The sequence below is a fragment of the Adiantum capillus-veneris genome, chromosome 7, assembly GCF_014529385.1.
Source record: "Adiantum capillus-veneris isolate H3 chromosome 7, ASM1452938v2, whole genome shotgun sequence".
Taxonomy (NCBI): domain Eukaryota; kingdom Viridiplantae; phylum Streptophyta; class Polypodiopsida; order Polypodiales; family Pteridaceae; genus Adiantum; species Adiantum capillus-veneris.
The window spans coordinates 147,214,836-147,236,935 of NC_140937.1; the positions used below are offsets into that span (position 1 = coordinate 147,214,836).

A 22,100-nucleotide genomic window follows, 5' to 3' on the forward strand; every position below is an offset into this window, starting at 1 on the left:
GAAGGAGCAAGAGTGAGTAATTGGTGCCAAATTGCGAGCAATGCTAGGGCCCTTAGTTATGAAAAGTAGAGGTTTGATAGCATAGGCTTCCGTAAAGCAACTGACTTAATAAGGTGTAGGGAAGAGAGAGAGAGAGAGAGAGAGAGAGAGAGAGAGAGAGAGAGAGAGAGAGAGAGAGAGAGAGAGATTGATTTTACCAAGCATCATCTTCCTCTAACAACAAAGATGCCGCACACCAACCCTAAATTTTTGAGATACACATGCCAAAGGGTAGATACACACACACACACGCACACACACACGCATGCACGTTTGGTCACTACATTGGACTTGGGTTGCTTCACCCAACTATACACACACACACACACACACTTGATTAGATTTATCTGATAGTGGTTGATGCATCTAGCTACATTGATACTTATACTTAAGCTATTGTTGTAGCTGATGGCTGTGTTATCTAATGGGTAAATACCTTGGATATTTATTCTCCCACCATGGGTGATTTTTGCTCATGTTATATTGAAGCGGATAAATATAAGAAACTGATGTTGTTCACCATGATTCCTTACCGTTTAAGGATATAATTGTCAGGGATTACTATAAATTTTTATGCTTATACTAAATCTTGTTGGTAATTGAATGTACTTGAGGGGATCCACCTCGAAAGGTATAATTACATCATAGGGTAATTTTGAACGGATCCTAGATACTTATTATTGCTTATGTTGCTATCTTGGTGAACATGGTCTAGTGTGACCACTTTTTTAGTAAGCAAGGCTCAGTGGGAGCAATCCCATTACGACTTAGCCCATAAAGGTGCATGAATGAAGGGTTATTCCCCTTTCCCATTATGTTTCCTCTTGGGTGTATTTGATGCACTCTCCAATACAAGGTTAATGCACGGCTGGTCCCTTCCCCCTTTCACTCATGTTGCTTCATGATGTATGCATCTTTATACGACGCTTGGCTTGATGGTGGGTGGCTGGGCGCGACGTTTGGCCCATCCATTTCTTGACATCATTTGGCTACGAAACTCCCCCTCTTACCCTCCGATAGACTGGTGAGTTGATGGGACAATATTGGGTCACGAAGCTACATCTTTGGGCTACAACTCTACATATCCGCATCCTACTTATACAGGTGAGGGATTTATGCTCCCTCACTTAGACTTTGGTTTGGTTTGTCTCAAAAGAGAGAGAGAGAGAGAGAGAGAGAGAGAGAGAGAGAGAGAGAGAGAGAGAGAGAGAGAGAGAGAGGTTGCAAAAAGGCTTTTCTCTGCATTAATTTACTTATGCTACTTGGATGAGTAGTGGGAGGGCTTCTGCTTCACAAGTGCTATATTTTATTGTCCATTGATTCTGCTCAGACTTGGTCTTTTTCCTTTCCGTCGCCAATACAGGAAGGATTGGTTGAAGTTTTGTTGCATAGTGATAATGAAATAACTCACTTAGTAATAGGAAAGTTTTGCAAATTCTATTTTGGTTATGAATAGATTTCATTGGGATTACATTTTGTAGATAGTACCCTAATTAGCTGTTTTTTATCTGATTTAATCTCTTTAATGTGATGGTAGAAATATTGGACACCGGTTTTTCCTTTGAAAAGGGGGGGAGCTCTGCTATATTGTCTTAGCACACCTGCGCTCCTCATACATGATCTCTAGTTTTTAGCTTGGGTAACATATTGGTTCAAAATGCCGAGGACTGTGGATATACAATGGGAAGACTTGGGCACAAATTAGGATGATTTTTTCCTCTGGCTATTGTTGGTCTTTTGACTAATAAAGCTATTATCTGTTTTGTTGAAATCCTAGCATGTTCACTTTATTGTGCTTGAGGCTTTTTGAGAGAATTGTACTATTCATGTACTCATCTAAGCTATGCAACCTCTATATTACCTTATCAATAATGGTTTCGGTTGCTTATTGTGGGTGCTTATGGAGAAGAAGATGGTGGATTATACAAGTAACTTTTTTGCCTACATATAATTTTTTATCTGATTTTGTTACTTTACTACCTTGGATTTGGCATGAGAAAGACAAAAAAATGGGTTATGATGCTTTGGTATGGGAGTTGTGATATTCTGAACAAAACTCTTATGTTTGCATGGAGCCCATTGACTAGGGTTTGCTAACTCTGGATTGACAGATTTATGGATTCGCTAACTTGGAATATGATGGATTCTCTTGTATTGGCTAACTTTGGGATTAATTGGTATTTTTTTTGTCTTTTGCTCAAATAATTGGGCTTGATTCAAGTGACATGACATTGTTGAGTTCTATATTAGGCTTTTTGTTATCCTACAAAGGACTGGCATGCTCTGTTGGATATGGGTTGGGATATTATTTTAACTAATGCTTCAATACTAAGGTGTGAGTCTACTTCAGATATAAAGATTTCTCTCACTAGCCGGGGTTTGATATTTAAAGAGTTTTTAGGTATGAGTGGCTCACTGAGATTTGATCTTTACGTGAGTTTCAATAGCTGGTAATTTTTTATGGTTGTGGTCTTGATTGAGATTTGGTCTATGGCTTATTTGCTGGTTTTTAATCTTGGTCTCTAGCTGTTGCTGCTCTTTTTTGCTGGGACTGGATTATATTCTCATGACTTGGTTCAGTTTGGGTATGGTCTGCTGGTTAGAAAGATTAGTTTTTAGCTTGCTTAATTCCACCTTATTATTAATCTACTGGTTTTTGACTTATAATAATGGGTATTTTCATTTTTACATTGAAAGATCTAGCAAGATCCACTGTACGGTACAGTGAACAAAGCCAAGATCACCTAGGATTAGCCAAGTTTAACTCCAAATTGTTTTGCTGGCTTAGTGTGCCGACCTTGTTGGCAATTTGTTGGCTTTAATCACCTTTATGATGGCCTGGCTTTTTTGACCACTACAGGCTTGATTGACTTGTTATTTGGATTTACCCTTCTAGTTTAGATCTAGCAGTGTTCTTCTGTCATACCTGACTGAAATCTAAACTACTTAGAGTTTGCAAGTCTTTGCTTGGACATCACAATTCCACGTGAAATAGCATATCGTGCGACTAATCTCCAAATGCATGACCAAAACCATTGCTAAAAAACGGAGGATAAGCCTTTTAGCATCTCCAGAGATCTCTTTTGTACATAGTATATAGCCACTTTTTCTGCCCAAAACAAACACAGACACACACACACACACACACACACACACACAGACCATGTTTCCCAACTCAATTTTAAGAGAAATCAAAGATGCTAAGGTCACTATCCCTTAGTTCTTTGTGCCATATAGACTTTCTTTGTGGAGCTTTCTATTGTAGATTGTGATGATATGTGCTGCCACAGTTTCTTGCTCGCAAGAAAGACATAGAGATATTAGCCCAAGGGACAATAAATATTTAGCTAACAAGTCTTGAACTCAACACTTGGTATGAGAGAGAGAGAGAGAGAGAGAGAGAGAGAGAGAGAGAGAGAGAGAGAGAGAGAGAGAGAGAGAGAGAGAGAGAGAGAGAGGCGGTTAGAGGAGGAAGAGGAATGTGGTGTTGATAAGTAAGACGATTCTCAAGTATCAAGAAAATGAGTGTTGCAATTGCACAATGTGGCTGGGACAAGAATGTGTGTAGAGATAGCTCGTGGTTCAAAGTGCAAAGAAAGTATGCATGTTGTCACCATGTTAAGTGGTGTTAGTATGTAGGTGCAAAACACGAGGGCAACTCAAAATTTCAACACCTGTTCTTGATGTAATATTGGTTTCCAAGCAATATTTACATAGTGAAGAGAAATATAAGAAATTGTCTTAGAATTTTTTTGAGTAGAAATGCACACTCATTTGGTAGACCCCTTTGGTAGTGCATGTTTTCTAGGAGAGACATTAATTATAGATAACCTAAAATAACTAGTACTTGATTGCAGTCATTTCGTGATTTAAGGCCACTTAGAGCCCAAGCCCACATGGATGAGGAAGATTTTGTGAAAATAACCCGACAAAGCACTTACATGAGAGCATGTAAGAACAAATAGGCTATTATAGTAGATCAAGTGAAGAGTAGAGCGGTGTTGAAACGGAAAATTTCATGTCAAATCAATGGAATGGGAACAAAGCATGGAAGTATAGGTACCTCTTTTCAAGAAGGTTGTTATGGTGAATGTAAATGCTCATGAAGGGAGCTAGGGGTACATATGTTGTTGGATTAGGACAACATAGCACACTAAATGTATGCACAATAGAATGCAATGTATGGGAGAAATATGTGTCGACACATTCATCAATGTGGATGTCTGAGCCACAAGAACATGGACCATTATCTACGAATGTGGAAAGGGATTTTCCTCAAGATGCAATCACCTATAGGCATTGAGAATTATGCAAGTAGTGGATATATTGGGGAATAGAATTTATGATGAGATTTTTTTGCAACACGTTTATTAGAAAGTATGCTAGGTGCAAGCACACATTGATTAGGACATATGTAAAGTGTGGTCTACTTGGAGAGGACATCAAATTGATAAAGAGCATTCAATCCAAGATGATGTCTCTGTTTGAATGGTGTTGAGCCAAAACACAGATTTGTAATACTTGGTTGATGTGAATGTGCAGAGCGTCTACATCGTATGAGCAGCTAGAGTGGTGGTCTGAACGGTTGGTATTATAGAGCTCCAAAAGCTCACATCAACAACAACGCACGGGTCCTCAAGCTCATATTCCTTACGTCAATAATTAGTGGCAAGCTACATTGTAGAATAAACATAACCCTTTTATTGCGTGGTAGTGATACAAGAAAAAAGCACACATAGTGTGCATTGAAGGTCACTTCTCAATTGATCTATAAAAGTGACCCCATGCCCAAAAGTCAACATGCAGGTGACTACAAAGTGACATTATGAACTCATACAATAACATTATCATGTTATTGCTTGAAGAGTTGCAAGAATCTTGCTTTGAGAAGCCTTTAATGTTTCAACACAACGGGCACACTCACAATCTTGCTCCTACGCTTTCATAGACATTTAATGTGAAGCCTTTTCTGAGAGAATATTTGACAAAAATTGAGTTATTGGCAAGCGTGAGTAGGAGCATAAAGATCACGTTGCTAGAAACATGGTTAAATTTGATGGGGAGTAGCCTTAGTATCCAAAATGACTTTAGCCACATACATAATTATGAAAAAAAAGGCTGAAATATGTTGTAAAAAGATTCCACGTTCTTCAATATGAGTGGATGGCATTCCCTTGTCCATAGGAAGAAGTTTTTACTACAACTCAACTACACATCTTTATGTTTTTTGCACCTTCTCATACAAGACTGAGCAACCCTCAAGGCAATCAATCACATTGCAAGTTGAGGTCAACCAATTGTAGCTCGGGCATGATGTTGACGATGGTAATTACCATCAATCGAGGAGAAGAGTGTAAAGGAGGCGTTTGAGTCTAGTTTGGCTCTTTTTGTATTAATGTGGAGCCGCAACCGAAGGGGCATCTATCAAGTCCATGCCTATTTCCGTTATTATGGCAAGTCAAGTAGATTTTATGCTATTTTACTCATGATCTAGCTTATGGATATGCATGAAGACTATTGTTTGTCTACCTTAGCAACATGGTAAGTGAGATGACAAGGGGTGCTTGAAGGGAGGAGTTGGCATGGACCTTCTAATCAATTTTGCAATACAAGACTCCAATATATGTTAAAGCTAGACGATTAGTAAGGAGATTGTACAAAGAAGCGATGATGTTTGAAAGAGACAATGCTCAACGGTACAATACCGTTCTCAAGAAAAATGCTAGAAAAGGATGAGCAATCATCTGTTACCAAAGCTTTGTCGTATTTCATTGTATAGTCTCAAAAGAGTTGGGTGGTTGACTTTATTGATTCAATTCATTTCTTTGCTCCCAGTTTTTGTTTATGAAGATGGTTTTCTTAAGGGAGCAAGAGGGTCAAGGCTAATTAAGGCTAGTACATAACAACAAGCCGTTGCTCATTATACCATTTCAATTTACATTTTTAGCATTTGTTACCTTAGTCCTTTTGTATTGACATTTAAAATCTATGACCATCATGTCATTTTCTAATCTGGTATGTGTCTTTTCATATCTCTCTCTCTCTCTCTCTCTCTCTCTCTCTCTCTCTCTCTCTCTCTGTGTAACTTTCTGATTTTTCAAAAGAATGTGCAGTCAAGATAGCAAAGCAATGCCTTTGTAACATTTATTTTTCTTTTTAGTACATTTAATACATTCTGCATTTCTCTCCCAAAAAAAACGATAGCAAAGCAATGATGCTAGAGAGTCGAGCACGGGATGTCATCCGCAAGCTGCCATCCTTCCAAACTCGTGCATTTGCCACAGAAATGACCACACTGCAGAGGTAATTCTATGTGCCTGTAAGGTTCAGAGGACCCTGGCTCCAGAAATATCACAAGGCTCAACCTATCTGTGGGATGTCATCCACTTCACTCGTCAACGCCAACAGATCTTCAACACAAAAGGGGAGGCTGCCATGAAACAACCCAGGGGTAAAGTAAGCTCTCATTCATTGGGTCCATTGCAAGCTCACCATAATTTCATTTTCATTGTGTGTTCAATTTTGACCCATTATTTTGAATGCAAAGCACCTGGAATCATCATCCAATAGAAAGGAACAGCCGCCCGGACTGCTACTTTCCTCGGACATGAGCTCCTTTATTTGATCAATAACCTGGGCTCGGACATAATCAGGTGCAAATTTGTTAGGTTTCTCTTCCTCACTTCTGGTCTAATTAAATTAAGAGCATCTTGTTAGTATTCTTTGCTGAACTACCTCCAAAGATACACTCTGAGTCCCATATTTGTCATCCCAGTACATTGTAGTGATACGATACAACTGTTGTACACTTAGCCCCTGCACAGTCAATTGGCTTGTAAGGTTCCGGTCCTAAACCTTCATGTAAATGTTGCTCAACTGAATTAGAACTCTTTGTTTCCCATAGATACCAATGTAGAACTCTTACTGGACAAAGGACATGCTTGATCTCATAGAAGCTTCTTCTATCTTTTTGGTGTATAACCTGTCAAAGGTGTGAACTTAGCATAAGATTACCAGTACCCTCATTAGAAATTTGATCCTTACCGGCTCAAAACTGCAGACACACACATGCACAAGGTTTTCTTTCTGGTGAGTTCTGCAAGGCAGGTGTGTTTGGCCTAGGTCGACGGAGAATTTCAATGTTTAGAGAGAGAGAGAGATTTTTTTATCGTCCTCGAAGGTCATATTGTCCTCGAAGGTCAAATATGACCTATGGGACCAAAGATACATGTGATGTAGTATGTATGGAGCTGACCACAGAGAGAGAGAGAGAGAGAGAGAGAGAGAGAGAGAGAGAGAGAGAGAGAGAGAGAGAGAGATATTAAATTAAATGAAATGAAATGTTATATTAACATCTTCGAATGGCCAAAGTGACCTATGAGACCAAACCGTTACAAACTGGTCAATCTGATACCATGGCTGGGTACAAAAAAGAGATGCCAAAGTGAAAAAGAGGTGAAATTAGTCCTCAGCTGCGGGGCGTCTCAACCTCCCTAGCTCCGATGCTCGATCAATGAGGGTACCGCTCATGTGAGTATGAGCAGAGATTTGCGTAGGTGGCTGCTCCTCTAACTGACCAGTGTCTGGTGTGAAGAAATCATTAATTTGTCTCTGGGATTGTCTCTCTCCAGATCTCCTCAGTAGACTGTCTCTGTATCTGAGTAACTCAAGTAGATACAGTCCAAGACATCGCTGGTCCTGATAGCTCATGGCTCTGGAGAAAGGTCCGAAGCTTTTCCTGAATAGACAATGGAAGCGACCCCGTATTGCGTACTACACAGTGCACTAACACATATAATGCATCTCTGTCTCTGGCTCTGTATGTCACGATATCCTTATGGCTGCTGGTATCCGTCTCAATCTACGAGTCTCAATCTCAAGTTGGTGTGACGATGTCCGTATCTGACCGATGGCACACCCTAACCCATGGGATAGATGTGTATCCATATAGCTGGGTCGAATCACAAACCCATCCTCTGTGAGTTGGAGAAGATGCTCTTTATAGAAAGCCATCTTCGTGCCCAGCTCCTGTGTCGGCTCTATCCATGTCCTCCTGGTGTCCAACTGGGTCAGATTGTGGCGAATGAGTCTAGTAATCTCCACCTGTGTAAGAGACAACGGTGGTGTATCAAGGGAGTACTGAAAAGGGGGTAACCTGTCCATGCTGAAGCCATGTATATGGAACCATGATCACATTAGCGCATACCAGCACGATGTGTCCCCCTAGAGGACTCATGGCATATCTGGAACCATGATGACATCTGTGATATGTCCCCCTAGAGGACTCATGGCATATCTGTCTCTGGTAGTATCCCATAAACTATGCATAAAGCAGATTGATCTGGTAAACGCCTCTATCTCCATAGGAGGGGCTACTAACTCAACTCCAATGATCTCGTGTGGCACGGAGGCCTTGGCTCTAATCAATCGAGAAATCATAACTACTAAGGGCCTCTCCATACCTCTCCACCCATCCTGACCCACAGAGGGTCCCCAAACTTGAACCCCATAGAGCAAAGTTGAAGCTACCAAGGTATCAAAGAGCTAGAGCTTTATTCGGGGTTCCTGGAACTGAACCTGCGAACACGTCCTTTCCAATCCTCCCAAGGCCGCATATGCTCTGATCAATCTAGTCTTTGCTGAAAATCCTGGCCCAGTGAAGACTACCCCAAGATAGGTGGACGCATCTGTGTACTCCACGGTCTCCTGGCCATAGGTGAATGTAGGTGTTGATTTCCTGATCCACTCTGGGGTGGTGTTAAACACCATAACCTTGGTTTTACCAAGGTTTACAGATAATCCACTATCATCCGCAAAGGTACAGAGTGCATCCAACTGTCGCTGCATACCCTCTGGTGAGTCAGAGATCAACACATTATCATCAGCATATAACAACAATGGAATCCATGTCCTTGCTAGCTGTGCACCTTCTGTGTCAATGTAGTCAAAAACCTCATCTATATACATACCAAATAGGGTAGGAGACAATGGATAGCCTTGCTTCACTCCAATAGTGGAGTGAACTAAATCAGATATCCCCTCTGGAGTGTATACATGTCCCACCACTGATATGTATAGAGCCATGAACCCCCAAATCCACTCATTGGGCACTCCCATCTCCTGTAGTTTGCATATCAATCCGGCTCTAGGCACCGTGTCAAATGCTTTGCGGAAATCCACAAAGCTTTAGTAAATCCACCTCCCATGTGCCCTACCCTCCTCAATGATGGCTCTGAGTGTCAGAATATGGTCAAGAGTGGAGAAGCCTCTCCTAACACCGGCTTGTCCCGTTGCTTGTATGCCCTTGCTCTCTGCCCATTTACTCAACTGCTGCTCAAGGATAGATGCATACAACCGTGCCAACGTGTGTCCACTGACCAATCATAATAGTACGGTAGTTTCCAGGCTCCATAGGTTCACCTGCCTTGAAGATAGGCACATTAGTAGAGAGTCTCCAAGTCTTAGGTAGACCCTCACACATGACACGATTGAACAGAACTGCAAGAACTTTTGCCAGCATATCTCTAGCATGTATAAAGTGCTCTGCTACTAGACCCTCATGATCATATACCCTCTTGGTTCTCATCCTGTCAATGGCCGTCTTTACCATCTCAGAGGTAAAGAAGGTACTCGAAGATGGGCATGACTCAGCAGGATCTGGAAAGGGTGTAATTCCAGGGACCGTATACAAGGATGTTGCATACTGACCCCATACATCAAGAGAAGTTTATCACTGGGGGAGGGGAGTGTTCATGGATTGACGCCATGCCTCTCTTGAGCCTCTACTCAAGAACAACTGGTATAAGTCTCGCTCCATCTGAGCTAGGAACGCTCGCTTCTTCTGTCGCACAAGTCGTCGGAAGGCCATCCCTGAGAGTGTCTGTAAGTAATGACCCCTAGGAGAAGATCTCTCTGAAGCTATATTCTCATCTCTCTCCACTCCTCGTCATACCAACTGCTCTAAGGCATGCTCCCAGAACGACGCCTCTGGTAAGGCTGAATGTGTGGATATGCCTCTGCTGCTGCATCATGCAATGTCTCCGTCAGTAGAGTGGTGATCTCCTCCACTGAGAGTCGTGGCTTGGCTGTTGTACATAGATGACCATAGATCTCCTCTGTATACACAGAGTCAATCTCTTGTGTAAAAGTATAGCAGGTATGTGTTCTCCCTCCTGACACATATTGAGAGAGAGAGAGAGAGAGAGAGAGAGAGAGAGAGAGAGAGAGATTGAATTATCGTCCACAGAGGTTAGATATGACCTATGGGACCGAAAAACAAAACATTACAATGCTTGCTTTCAAGTGAAGCATAGAGACATATCGGTTAAGGACTGAGGGTCCATCAAGAGGATAATGAAAAAGAAAAAGGAGGATGAAACCTAAGAAGGCTCAGGTGAGCGCGGGGGTGGTTTGGGAGTTCGAAACTCCTGGATGACGGCTTTACCACCCGATAGACTGCCCATTTACCTTGTTTGCGAGCTTCGCGCATCTTCTTGAGTTCAGTTGCTTTGGTCCTGAGTTGGTTCGGGGTCAATTCCTCGGCGACCCACAACTTTGTTCCCTTTAGGAGATGAGATTGGCATAATAGCTTCCACCGTTCTTCTTTCTCCTTGAGAGTAAGGATACAATGCTTCGGTGGCACCTTTCTATGTGTGTCGTTGATCCATGAGATGGTTTCTGGCTTGATATTTACTGGTTGGACAATGTCATTGAGCTTGGTGATTGCGTCTTCAAGAGTGTCTTCGTCTGTGCATTGTGGTGAGGGAAGTCCTCCAATTCGAACCTTGAGGCCAACACTTTCTTGTAGTCGATTTTCTTGTAACACTGCTTCAACTTCGTTGACGGTCTCTTTACATGTTGCTTCGTGGACTTCTTTCTAGGCTGCTTTGACAGTTTCAGCAAAATCGTTTTCGACCTCATTTGCTTTCACAAGTAGAGCTTGGCTCTCTACTTCCTTTGTTTCCTCAAGCTTGCACAAACGCTGCTTGAGTTGTGTATTCTCTTCGATGAGCTCTTGAATTTAGGCCTCAAGGGTTGTGATCCTCGCATCTTGGCGAGCAATAGGATCCTTCTTTGGTGCCGCTGCCACCGCAAGAAAGGTCTTACGGGTGCGGAAGATCAGCGTAGTGGACATCTTACCACGAAGGTGAGAACACACCCTTACTTTTAAGCTTAGGGTTATGAAGGTCGGTAACCTTACGAATGCAGCCAAGCCTCACCATGTGAAGGGGCTCCCTCTTTGTTCGCACCGCTGCCAGTACTGAACACGGTCAATGCTGACCTACGCTGCCAGCACCGAGCAAGGACGACGCCCTGCGAGTTTGCTGCGCAGATTGAGGTCATGCAAGCTACAACAGCTGGGGCTTTCGCGCAGGCTACGGCAGAGAGATGGGGCTTGCTCGATCAGGCTACAACAGAGAGGGGGTGCTACTGTTGCAGAAGAGGCTGGACTGAGGCTAACGCCTCCCCGGAGGGTAGCCTCTCGCCCAGAGGAAGGCTTTGGTGGTGAGAGAGAGAGAGAGAGAGAGAGAGAGAGAGAGAAGGCTAAAAGACCTACATATTAAGAGTTGCTACCAGATATACAAAGGGCAAAACCATTTTCATGAGTGAGAGACTACCAGAAATTCCACTGCCTCTCGAATTGGCCCTAGTGCATCCCATGAATGCCCAGCGTACTGCAAAACATGTGAAAGGGAGTGAAAGAATCAAGGCAGGTTTACCTAGGCAGATAGAACCTCCTGAATTGCAGTTTTTCTATCTTAATTCACAATTCGGTCTTACTTTTTGAGAGACATTGCAAATCCAATTTTCAAGCTCACTTAGGCCAGCCTTCAGATATTCACCATTACTGAAAGAGCAGCATTCTCGTCTCAGTAGCAAGCTGTTGGACACAGAGATAGACATGGTTCTTATCAGAGTTAAAATTCTCATGGTTTGAAATAAAAAGTATTCTCTTATCCACCTGTTAAATAGCTGAACGTTGACGAAAAAGAATATCTGGGTGAAAATTCTTGAAACCAGAAACGAAGGTACCTACAAGACGAAGAACAGCTCATGCTAGCAAGTCATTAAGACCCTAGACATATGATGACCACAGAATTGATGAGGAAGTTCAAATCTTACATGTTGAACACACAGTAAAGTCAATACTGAGTTTAAGCTCTTTGTGATGCTATGCCAATGGCTGCTTCTAGAGGGCATCTGTGTCAATGACGAGACCTTGAATGGTGAGAAGGGGGAAGCCCTTGATGCCTTCAAAAACACAGAAAGTTGCATTATCGCACGAGTTTGAATGTCCTTTATACTAACTTCTCATACAACTTATGGCTATCTTTAATCATATCCATGCAGATTTGATGTCTCCAAATGTTTGGGGGGGGGGGGTGGGAGATTGAGAGAGAGAGAGAGAGAGAGAGAGAGAGAGAGAGAGAGAGATGAAATGAAATGAAATGTTATATTAACGTTTTCAAAAGGCCAAAATGACCTATGAGACCAATCTGTTACAAAATAGTGAATCTGATACCATGTTCGGGTACAAAAAGACTAGAACAAAAATACTACTACTACTAGAATCCATCCTCATCAGCACTCTGGATGGAGAGAGAGAGAGAGAGAGAGAGAGAGAGAGAGAGAGAGAGAGAGAGAGAGAGAGAGAGAGAGAGAGAGAGAGAGAGAGAGAGATGAAATGAAATGTTATTTTAACGTCTTCAAAAGGCCAAAGTCAGATTAACAAAATAAATTAAACTAGGATAACAAAATATAAATACTGCGGAATCCTAAACTAAGCTGATAGGTGTGAAAGGTGAAAGGCGTGAAATGTGACAATGTGTAGACAATATGGGAGGGAAGTAGAGATCCATCTTCATCTGCACTCTGGAGGACAAAAAAGTATGGCTCGAATCCTTTGCTGTAGCCTGCTTCGAAACTGTGTAACTCCTCTTCTCCATCGGGGTCGTCTAGATCTCCCTAGCTCCAATGCTCGGTCTATGAGAATGCCAGTAGTGTGGGCAGACCTCTCCACTGTTTGCTGCTCCTCTGTTTGTTCTTCTGGGTGTACAATATCTAGTGTAAAGAAATCTGTGATCTGTCTCTTGGGTTGTCTCTCTTTAACTCTCCTTAGTAAAGTTTCTCTATGCTTGTGCAACTCAAGTAGATATAGCCCAAGACATCTCTGATCCTCATAACTCATAACCCTAGATAGAGGCCCAAAACCTTCTTTGAATAGACAATGAAAACGGCCTCGTATCTCATAGTACACTGTGCAATGACATATGTAATGTCCTCTATCTCTGGCTCTAGATGGCATAAGCGGCATATCCTACTATCTGCTGGTGTCCCTTTGAATCTGCCAGTCTCAATCTCGAGCTGATGTGAGGACGTGCGTATCTGGCCAATGGCACAACGCAAACCATGAGAAAGATGCGTGTCCATATAGCTAGGTCAAATCACAAACCCATCCCCCGTGAGGTGGAGAAGATGCTCTCTATAGAAAGCCATCTTTGTGCCCAACTCCTGTATCGGCTCTATCCATGTCCTCCTCGTGTCCAGCTGGATCAGATCAAGAGGCAACCTGTCCATGGTGAAACCATGTGTCTGAAACCATGATGCCATCTGTGCATACCAGCATGATGTATCCCCATTAAGAGCTAATTGTCTGGAGGACTCTAGAGCCACCCTTGCATATCTGTCTCTGGTAGTATCCCACAGACTGTGTACAAAGGAGACTGATCTGGTAAGCGCCTCAATCTCCATAGGGGGGGCAGCTAATTCCGCTCGAATGATATCATGCGAGAGAGAGAGAGAGAGAGAGAGAGAGAGAGAGAGAGAGAGAGAGAGAAATGAAATGATATATTAATGTATTGAAAAGGCCAAAGTGATCTACGAGACCAAAAAATTACAAAGTGGTGAATCTGATAGTGTTTGAGTACCAAAAAGAAAAGACTAAATGATACTGAAAAAGATATTGTAACATCCTAAACTACTTGAAGTGGGGTAAGCAGCTGACTGGAACTGTATATCTGATACAACGAGTGAAGGGCTGATACAATAAGTGAGTGTATAATGTGTCACGATTAAGTCTCCATGAAGTCATTGGGGGGGGGGGGGGGGAGAGAGAGACAGCCCTTGTGGTGAATCAGGTCCTTGCGACGGCCTGGTTTACTACATTCTGCATGACTCTTCATTCTGGAGTCATGGCACGCATGTGCTACCTATTGCGCAACGCTCTTTGGAGTGGGTCAGATGAGTCTTCTGATACACAACCAGGAGTTCATGGGGACACTATTATTGTCACAAGACAGGCACCACTTGCCAATAGAAAAGAACAGATTGAACAGACTTTTAACACTTCAATAACAAATGAACTGAAAGAGAGAGACAACACGCGACACGGAGTGGCGGAATTCCACCCCAGAGAGTATTGGCCCCAAACCTTGGCACCCCTTTCGGTATTTCTTTATATTGCATCAACATAGTACAAGCCGGTACTCCACGATCTGCACCTTCTCTCAGAAGAGTGCTAGAGAATGAGCCCTAGCCTCATATTTAAAGGCCCTTAGCCATTAAAAGCAGTTACAGTGAAAAGCTACAAACTCAAAAGCATCTGGTCCAAAAGCAATGCCCAAAAGCTACCAACGTGATTTACGAAAAATCCGTACAACTGCCATGTCAGCAGTCAGCGCAAAACGCAGAGATCCGTATAGTCTACCACGTCATCACGTCAATGCAGATTGCGGAGATCCGTACAGCTGCTGCCACATCATCAGCCCCACGCAACACTCTGTGTGTGTAGGTCCTGCTTTATCTATATGCCTTTATGTCACTTGGGCCCCATCAAGCCTCCATAAGTTGGTAGGACTTCTTCTTCTGCTGTTGCTTGTTCTTCTTAGGGTTTAGCCCCCTCGACCATGATCCGAAGGTTGGCTCTGTTCTTTAGTGACTTGACACATCAACAGTTTGTGACAATTATCTTAAGAAATAGCGGAAGGGGTGCCAAGGTTTGGGGCCTAAACCCTAAGAAGAACACGCTGACAGCTTCTGACGCTAGTGATTTTGGGACCAGATGCTTGAGAACTTGAAGCTTTTCATGTAATTGCTTTTGAGAGGCCAAGGGCCATTAAATATGAGCCAAGGAGGTCAGACAATGGAGTACCGGCATTGTATTGAGTTTGCGCTCAACCATCATTTCAATTTGAGAGATGCACCTTTCGATATCACAATTGTCACTATTATGTGGTGTTTGTTGAGGATTTGGATGGATCTGCATCTTGCTTTGATTCGACATACACCTTGTTGTATGGAGGAGGTAGACAGACAACCACTTATTTGGAATGCATGTGTGGCAGTTTCGGAGGGGCGACAACTATGGGAGAGGATGCACATTGATTGGGCTAGATAGAAGGATGTGGTGTGCCAGCATCCTTACATCGGCTTCCTTGGTTGGTGGTCATTGGAAATACCTACGAGATCAAGAGAGGGGTTATAACAAGTATGCAAGAGATTGATGCGGCTATCCTACTAACTGGCATGGTGTCAGTGGGGAACAAACTGTCTTTCCCTCCCATAAGGGTTGGTGGGTGTTTTTTCACCCTCACTCTGGAGACTCGATTGTTGTGCAACATGGCACACAGGTGTCTTGCGTTGCAGAGACTGGCGATCACATGAGATTCGCATTTTAGGCTGAAGTGTCTCTGGATCGATGACTAGATGCTCGTTGGCAGCTTGTTCAAGAGGTGGGCTCATTGGTGAGGCGCTCTTGTGTTGGCCTTGTTTTCACAGCACATGAGGAGTGATTTGGAGGTTGTGGTTTTGGCAGGGATGATTACTAATTGAGTTGGAACGGATCCTAGTGAGTGATAGTGGCCGCCTATAGAGGCTGACAGGGCACCTCTTTCCTTTTTTATTACACCATATCCCTTGGCAGGAGGAGCATCTTGAGGACATGACGCTCAGCTCCCCGTTCATGTTAGTTGGAGGTATGGCAAGATCAACGCATCTCTGTAGACTTTCAACAACAGTTTTGGTCATGAATTTGGAGCATCAAGATCAGCCGCCGGATATGCTATTCCACATGGATGATTGTGCATGCAGGATTGCCTATTGGCACTTTTGCTGAGATTACTGGTCATGATCCGACTTGCCAAAGATGTACTCTGCAGCATGAGTCCTTGAGGCACTGTTTGGGTTTGTTCCTAGGCTCAATTAGTGTGGAGGGTGGTTTGTTATTTTCTGATCAGAGTAGGAGTTCATGATGGATTTGTCACACGTAGGGATGGCTTTTGCAATTTCTAGGATCACACTCTCTTTTTATGGGCTCTCTTAACAAATACAGCCCTCATGCTTACGTCATTGGTATATAGATTGGGCACTCTACAGATGCCTCTAGATATTTTCCATCAGTCGGACTTCTCTTACAGAGATGTAGTTTTTACTATGATTTGTAGCCGTTGGGCCCATAGCCTTCCCCGATAGCGAACCACTGACAACTATTTGGACTTAGCTGTTGTGCAGTCTTTGCAGCCAATGGTATACTTTCAGCGCGCTCCTCCAAGGTTACCGGAGGCATAGATACTCTTTCCTTGTCTACATAGATCGGATCTGAGACGCCTGTGCACAGAGGAGCCAGGGCGATCTCTGGAGGAGCTTACTACTATACTGACACGGACATTGCTTGATGCAGCAACAGAGGCATACCCACACACCCAGCCTCAGCAGAGACGATGTAACAAACTGCTGACGTGTCAAAGCCTAAAGAATGGAGCCAACTTATAGATGACGTGGTTGCCCGAGAGCAGAAACCCTAACCCTAATTTCTGCCAGAAACCCTAACTTCTGAAACCCTAATTTTGGAAACCCTAACCCTAAAAGTTGCAAACCCTAATTCTGAAATTCCTAACCCTAAAACCTGCAAACAATAATTCTGCTGCCAAAAACCCTAAAATTGCAAAAACCCTAACCCTAACCGTAAGGGCAGCAGCGAGATTTCCGAAAATTGCGCTGGCTGATGACGTGGTAGGCACTATGGATTTCCGTGATTTATGCTGGCAGCTTTTTGGCTTTGCTTTTGGACGAGATGCTTTAAAGTTTGAAGGCTTTTCATTGTAATTGCTTTTTAGGCCAAGGGCCTTTAAATATGAGGTAGGGCTCATTCTCTGGCATGCTTGCTGGAGAAGGTGCAGAGTCTGGAGTACCGGCTTGTATTGTGTTGATGCAATATAAAGAAATACCGAAAGGGGCGCCAAGGTTTGGGGCCAATACTCTCTGGGGTGGAATTCCGCCACTCAGTGTCGCGTGTTGTCTCTCTCTCTCTCTCTCTCTCTCTCTCTCTCTCTCTCTCTCTCTCTCTCTCTCAGTTCAGTTGTTATTTGAAGTGCTTAAAGTTCTTCAGTCTGTTCTTTTCTATGGGCACGTGGTGCCTGCCTTGTGACAGACGATGTTCTCGGAGCATGCCCTAGAATAGCTGGTACGATGAGGAGTGCCACGAGACAGAGCTAGGCTTCAAAGGGAGGTTTTTTTGGGGGACATCACTCACAGAAAATCACGGATTGCCTTTCGAGGCTTAGTGCGGCGAGGGCATTTTTGGCTCGACTAGAGCAAGATTATATCAGCTATTCTTCAGTAAGGACTCAAGTGAGGCATGACGACTCTTTCATGAGCACTCCCCCCCTCCTGTCATTATTTCTATAGAGCCGTGGGGTCAGCATGCATCATCTTTGTACACAATTCCTGGACAGCCGCCTCTTCCAGAACCCCCCAAGCCGTGGCCCCACATGTGCTTTTTCACCGCTGAGATGGTGAAGAAGCCCATTGATAGGATGAGGACTGGGAGAGCATATGATCATGATGGCTTAGAGTGTGAGAATTTTATACATGCCAGGGATGTGCTCGCGAAGCTCCTAGCAGTGATGCTCAACCGAGCCATGTGTAAGGGCCTGCATGATACTTCGAGTTTATCTACTACTGTACCTATCTTCAAGTTAGGAGACCCTATGGAGCTTGGAAATTATCGCACTATCATGATTGGACACACATTGGCCCGGCTGTACGCATCCATTCTTGAGCAGCAGCTGAGTAAATGGGCAGACAGAGGGTATACGCGCAGCAAGGCAGACATGGTCACGAGAGGTTTTTCTAGTCGCCCACATTCTGACACTCAAAGCCATTATTGGGGAGAGCTTTGTGGACTTCCACAAAGCATTTCACACAGTTCCCAGAGCTAGATTGATGCGCAGACTACAGGACATGGGAGTACCCACAAAGCTGATTTGGGGGATCATGGGATTATACAGGTCAGTAGTGGCGCATGTACACACTCCAGAGGGTTTATCTACATTAGTTCACTCCACTATCGAGTAGTGCTGCCCTCTCTCTCCTACTCTATTTGGTATGTATGTGGACGAGAGGACGAGAGAGAGAGAGAGAGAGAGAGAGAGAGAGAGAGAGAGAGAGAGAGAGAGAGAGAGAGAGAGAGAGAGAGAGAGAGAAATGAAATGATATATTAACGTCTTCAAAAGGCCAAAATGACCTATGAAACCAAGCCGTTACAACATAGTGAATCTGATACCATGTCTGGAATCAAAAAGAATTGAAACAAAATACAATGTGTAGTACAATGAAAGAAGGGGGGAAAATATGGTGGAGATCCATCCTCATCTGCACTTTGGACGTCGAGAGAGTATGCCTCGAATCCTGTGCTGTAGTCTCTATCGATGTTATGTAGCTCCTCTCCTCAATCGCGGGCGTCTAGATCTCCCTAGCTCCAATGCTCAGTCTATGAGAATGCCAGTAGCGGTAGTATGAGTGCGGGCAGAGCTCTGCAATGGTGTTTGTTCCTCTGGCAGCTCCTCTGGGGGTCCAATATCTAGTGTAATGAAATCTGTAATCTGTCTCTTGGACCGTCTCTCTCTAGCTCTCCTCAGTAAAGTGTCTGTGCGTGTGTAACTCAAGTAGATACAGTCCAAGACATCTCTGATCCTCATAGCTCATGACCCTAGATAGAGACCCAAAACCGTCTTTGAATAGACAATGAAAACGGCCTCGTATCTCATAGTACACTGTGCAATGACATATGTAATGTAACTCTGTCTCTGGATCTAGATGACATAAGCGGCATATCCTGCCATCTGCTGGTATCCCTCTGAATCTGCTAGTCTCAATCTCAAGCTGATGTGAGGATGTGCGTATCTGGCCAATGGCACAATGCAAGCCATGAGAAAGATGTGTGTCCATATAGCTAGGTCGAATTACAAACCCATCCCCTATGAGGTGGAGAAGATGCTCTCTATAGAAAGCCATCTTCGTGCCCAACTCCTGTACAGGCTCTATCCATGTCCTCGTGTCTCACTGGATCAGATTCCGACGAATGACTAGTAATCTCCACCCGTGTCAGAGACATCAAGGGTGCCTGCAGAGATACTGAAAAGAAGGCAGCATGTCCACGGTGAAGCCATGTGTCTGAAACCATGATGTCATCTGTGCATACCAGCATGATGTATCCCCTTGTAGAGCTAGCTGTCTGGAGGACTCTACGGCAAGCCTGGCATATCTGTCTCTGGTAGTATCCTATAGGCTGTGTACAAAGGAGACTGATCTGGTAAGCGCCTCAATCTCCATAGGGGGAGCAGCTAACTCCGCTCGAATGATATCATGTGGTACGGACACCTTGGCTCTAATCAGTCGAGAGATCAAAGATACCAAGGGCCTCTCCATACATCTTCAACCATCCTGGCCTACAGAAGATCCCCAAACCTGCACCCCATATAGCATAGTAGATGCAACCAAAGTATCAAAGAGCCATAGCTTTGTCCTAGGTTCCTGAAACTGAACCTGCGAACACATCCTCTCTAGTCCTCCCAAGGCCGCATAAGCTCTAGTCAGTCTAGTCTCTACTGCTCTTCTCAAAGAAAATCTCGGCCCAATGAAGACTGCCCCCAGGTAAGTGTACGCATCTGTATACTCCACAATCTCTTGATCATATGTGAAAGTAGGTGCTGATTTCTATCCACTACGGTGTGGTGTTAAACACCATAACCTTGATTTTACCAAGGTTTACACACAATCCACTATCCTCTGAGAAACTGTGTAGTGCATCCAAATGCCGCTGCATACCCTCTGGTGAGTCAGATATCAACACAATATCATCAATATATAACAACAATGGGATCCACGTCCCTGCCAGCTGGGCACCTCTGTCACCCTCTCTGTCAATGTAATCACACCTCATCAACATACATACCAAATAGAGTAGGAGACAATGGACAGCCCTGTTTCACCTCAATCGTAGAGTGAACTACATCAGATACCCCTTCCGGAGTGCGTACATGTCCCATCACTAATCTGTACAAAACCATAAACCCCCAGATCAACTCTATGAGCACCCCCATCTCCTGTAGTCTGTGCATCAATCGAGCTCTCGGTACCATGCCAAATGCTTTACGGAAATCCACAAAGCTACAATAAATCCGTCTCCCATGTGACATGCCCTCCTCAATGATGGCTCTGAGTGTCAAAATATGATCAAGAGTGGAGAAACCCCTCCTGAAACCGGCCCGACCCTTTGCCCGTACCTCCTCATCCTTTGCCCAAATACTCAAGCACTGCTCAAGAATCGATGCATACAACCGTGCCAATGTGTGTCCAACCATAATAGTGCGGTAGTTCCTAGGCTCTGTAGGATCCCCTGCCTTGAAGATAGGCACAATAGTAGACAACCTCCAAGTCTCAAGTAACCCCTCACACATGGCACGATTGAACAACACTGCAAGAACCTCTATCAGCATATCCCTAGCATGCATAAAGTGCTCCGCTACTAGACCATCATGATCATTGTTGGAATAAGGGTTGCAGAGAAACGCACACAGCTTCGAGAAGACGAATGAAGCTCAACGCACACAATAGAGAGTGTGTACTTAGTATGCAATGGAAAGATGGATAGCCCTAGAGTGATGGGCGTATATACAATGCTCGGGGAAAAAAACCTCCTAAAGAGGGAAAAAATGCCCCGGCGGTCCTAGTGTGTTCACACACATCACTACCACATGTATATGGTAACAAATCCCCCAAGGAGCGATGCGGTGAACGAGAGCTGGCACGTGAGTTAAGGGAAGTGCCATGCGCTGAGGACATGATCAGTCCACAAAGGGGAGTAAGCCCAAAGCTTTGCGGAAAGCTTCAAGCTTCTAACGAGACAATGCCTTTGTGAAAAGATCTGCAAGGCTGTCTTGTGTTGGCACATAAGCCAAGCTGACCTCTCCTACTGAGAGCCTCTCCCTGACATAATGGTAATGCACCTCAATGTGCTTTGTGCGAGCATGAAAAAATGGGTTCCTCGCAACTGCCAATGCGCTCTGACCGTCAGTGTAGATAGTGTTGGCAGTGTCCTGTCCAACACCCAAATTAGCCATAAGTCGTCTGAGCCATACACACTCAAGCGTAGCTGTAAGGACTGCCCTGTACTCAGCCTCACAACTCGAAGTGGCCACAGTAGGTTGCTTCTTGCTCAACCATGATATATATGATCTGCCAAGCATGAAACAAAAACCACTTGTGGACACCCGCGTGTCAAAACAACCAGCCCAATCTAAGTCCGAAAAAGCATGTAAGTCTGGCGGCAATAATCCCCCCTTGGAATAAAACAAGCCAAGATGTAAAGTGCCACTAAGGTAGCGGAAAATCCTCTTGACAGCCTGTCAATGCTTAGACCCTTGGCTATGCATAAATCTGCTAACCTATGAGACTGCAAACTGAATATCTGGCCTCGTGTTGCATACATAAATGAGGCAGCCAACAACAGTTTGGTAAAGAGTGACATCAGCAGGATCGCCAGCATCATGTAGACTCAACGTCAAACCTGTTTCCATGGGAGTGGCAATAGGTTTGCAATCCTCAAGTCCAAACTTACATAGCAATTCCTCTATGTAACTTTTCTGACACAAGGCTATACCACCATCACACTGCTTAAACTGTATACACAAGTAATGATGCAACAGCCCCAAATCTTTCATTTTGAAAGTAGCATTCAAATCAGCCTTAAATTCAGCAATATGTCTCTCATTTGGTCCCTC

General features: G+C 43.9%; 2 protein-coding genes across 29 annotated transcripts in view; one reads left to right on the plus strand and one right to left on the minus strand.

Moving 5' to 3' along the window:
• Nucleotides 1-6,158: 6,158 nt before the first annotated feature.
• LOC147454777 (myosin-11-like) overlaps nucleotides 6,159-22,100 on the minus strand; it is a 167,389-nt gene continuing 151,447 nt past the window's right edge. For 6 of the 7 annotated variants that reach the window (XM_086516608.1, XM_086516611.1, XM_086516610.1 and 3 more), the window contains 8 exons: nucleotides 12,163-12,291; nucleotides 12,002-12,072; nucleotides 11,821-11,920; nucleotides 11,658-11,714; nucleotides 6,965-7,021; nucleotides 6,775-6,855; nucleotides 6,590-6,672; nucleotides 6,159-6,469 (listed from right to left, as the gene is read on the minus strand). In XM_086516608.1, coding sequence (XP_086372734.1) covers nucleotides 6,400-6,469; nucleotides 6,590-6,672; nucleotides 6,775-6,855; nucleotides 6,965-7,021; nucleotides 11,658-11,714; nucleotides 11,821-11,920; nucleotides 12,002-12,072; nucleotides 12,163-12,291 — 648 coding nt within the window. In that variant the 3' untranslated portion in view covers nucleotides 6,159-6,399. The remainder of the gene's footprint in view (nucleotides 6,470-6,589; nucleotides 6,673-6,774; nucleotides 6,856-6,964; nucleotides 7,022-11,657; nucleotides 11,715-11,820; nucleotides 11,921-12,001; nucleotides 12,073-12,162; nucleotides 12,292-22,100) is intronic. The other variant, XM_086516609.1, reaches the window with a different exon arrangement.
• The window catches only part of LOC147454778 (uncharacterized), a 162,973-nt gene continuing 147,228 nt past the window's right edge, over nucleotides 6,356-22,100 (plus strand). For 21 of the 22 annotated variants that reach the window (XR_015188693.1, XR_015188696.1, XR_015188684.1 and 18 more), the window contains exons 1-2: nucleotides 6,356-6,495; nucleotides 6,587-6,692. The gene's annotated coding sequence lies outside the window, so the exon portion shown is untranslated. The remainder of the gene's footprint in view (nucleotides 6,496-6,586; nucleotides 6,693-22,100) is intronic. The other variant, XM_086516616.1, reaches the window with a different exon arrangement.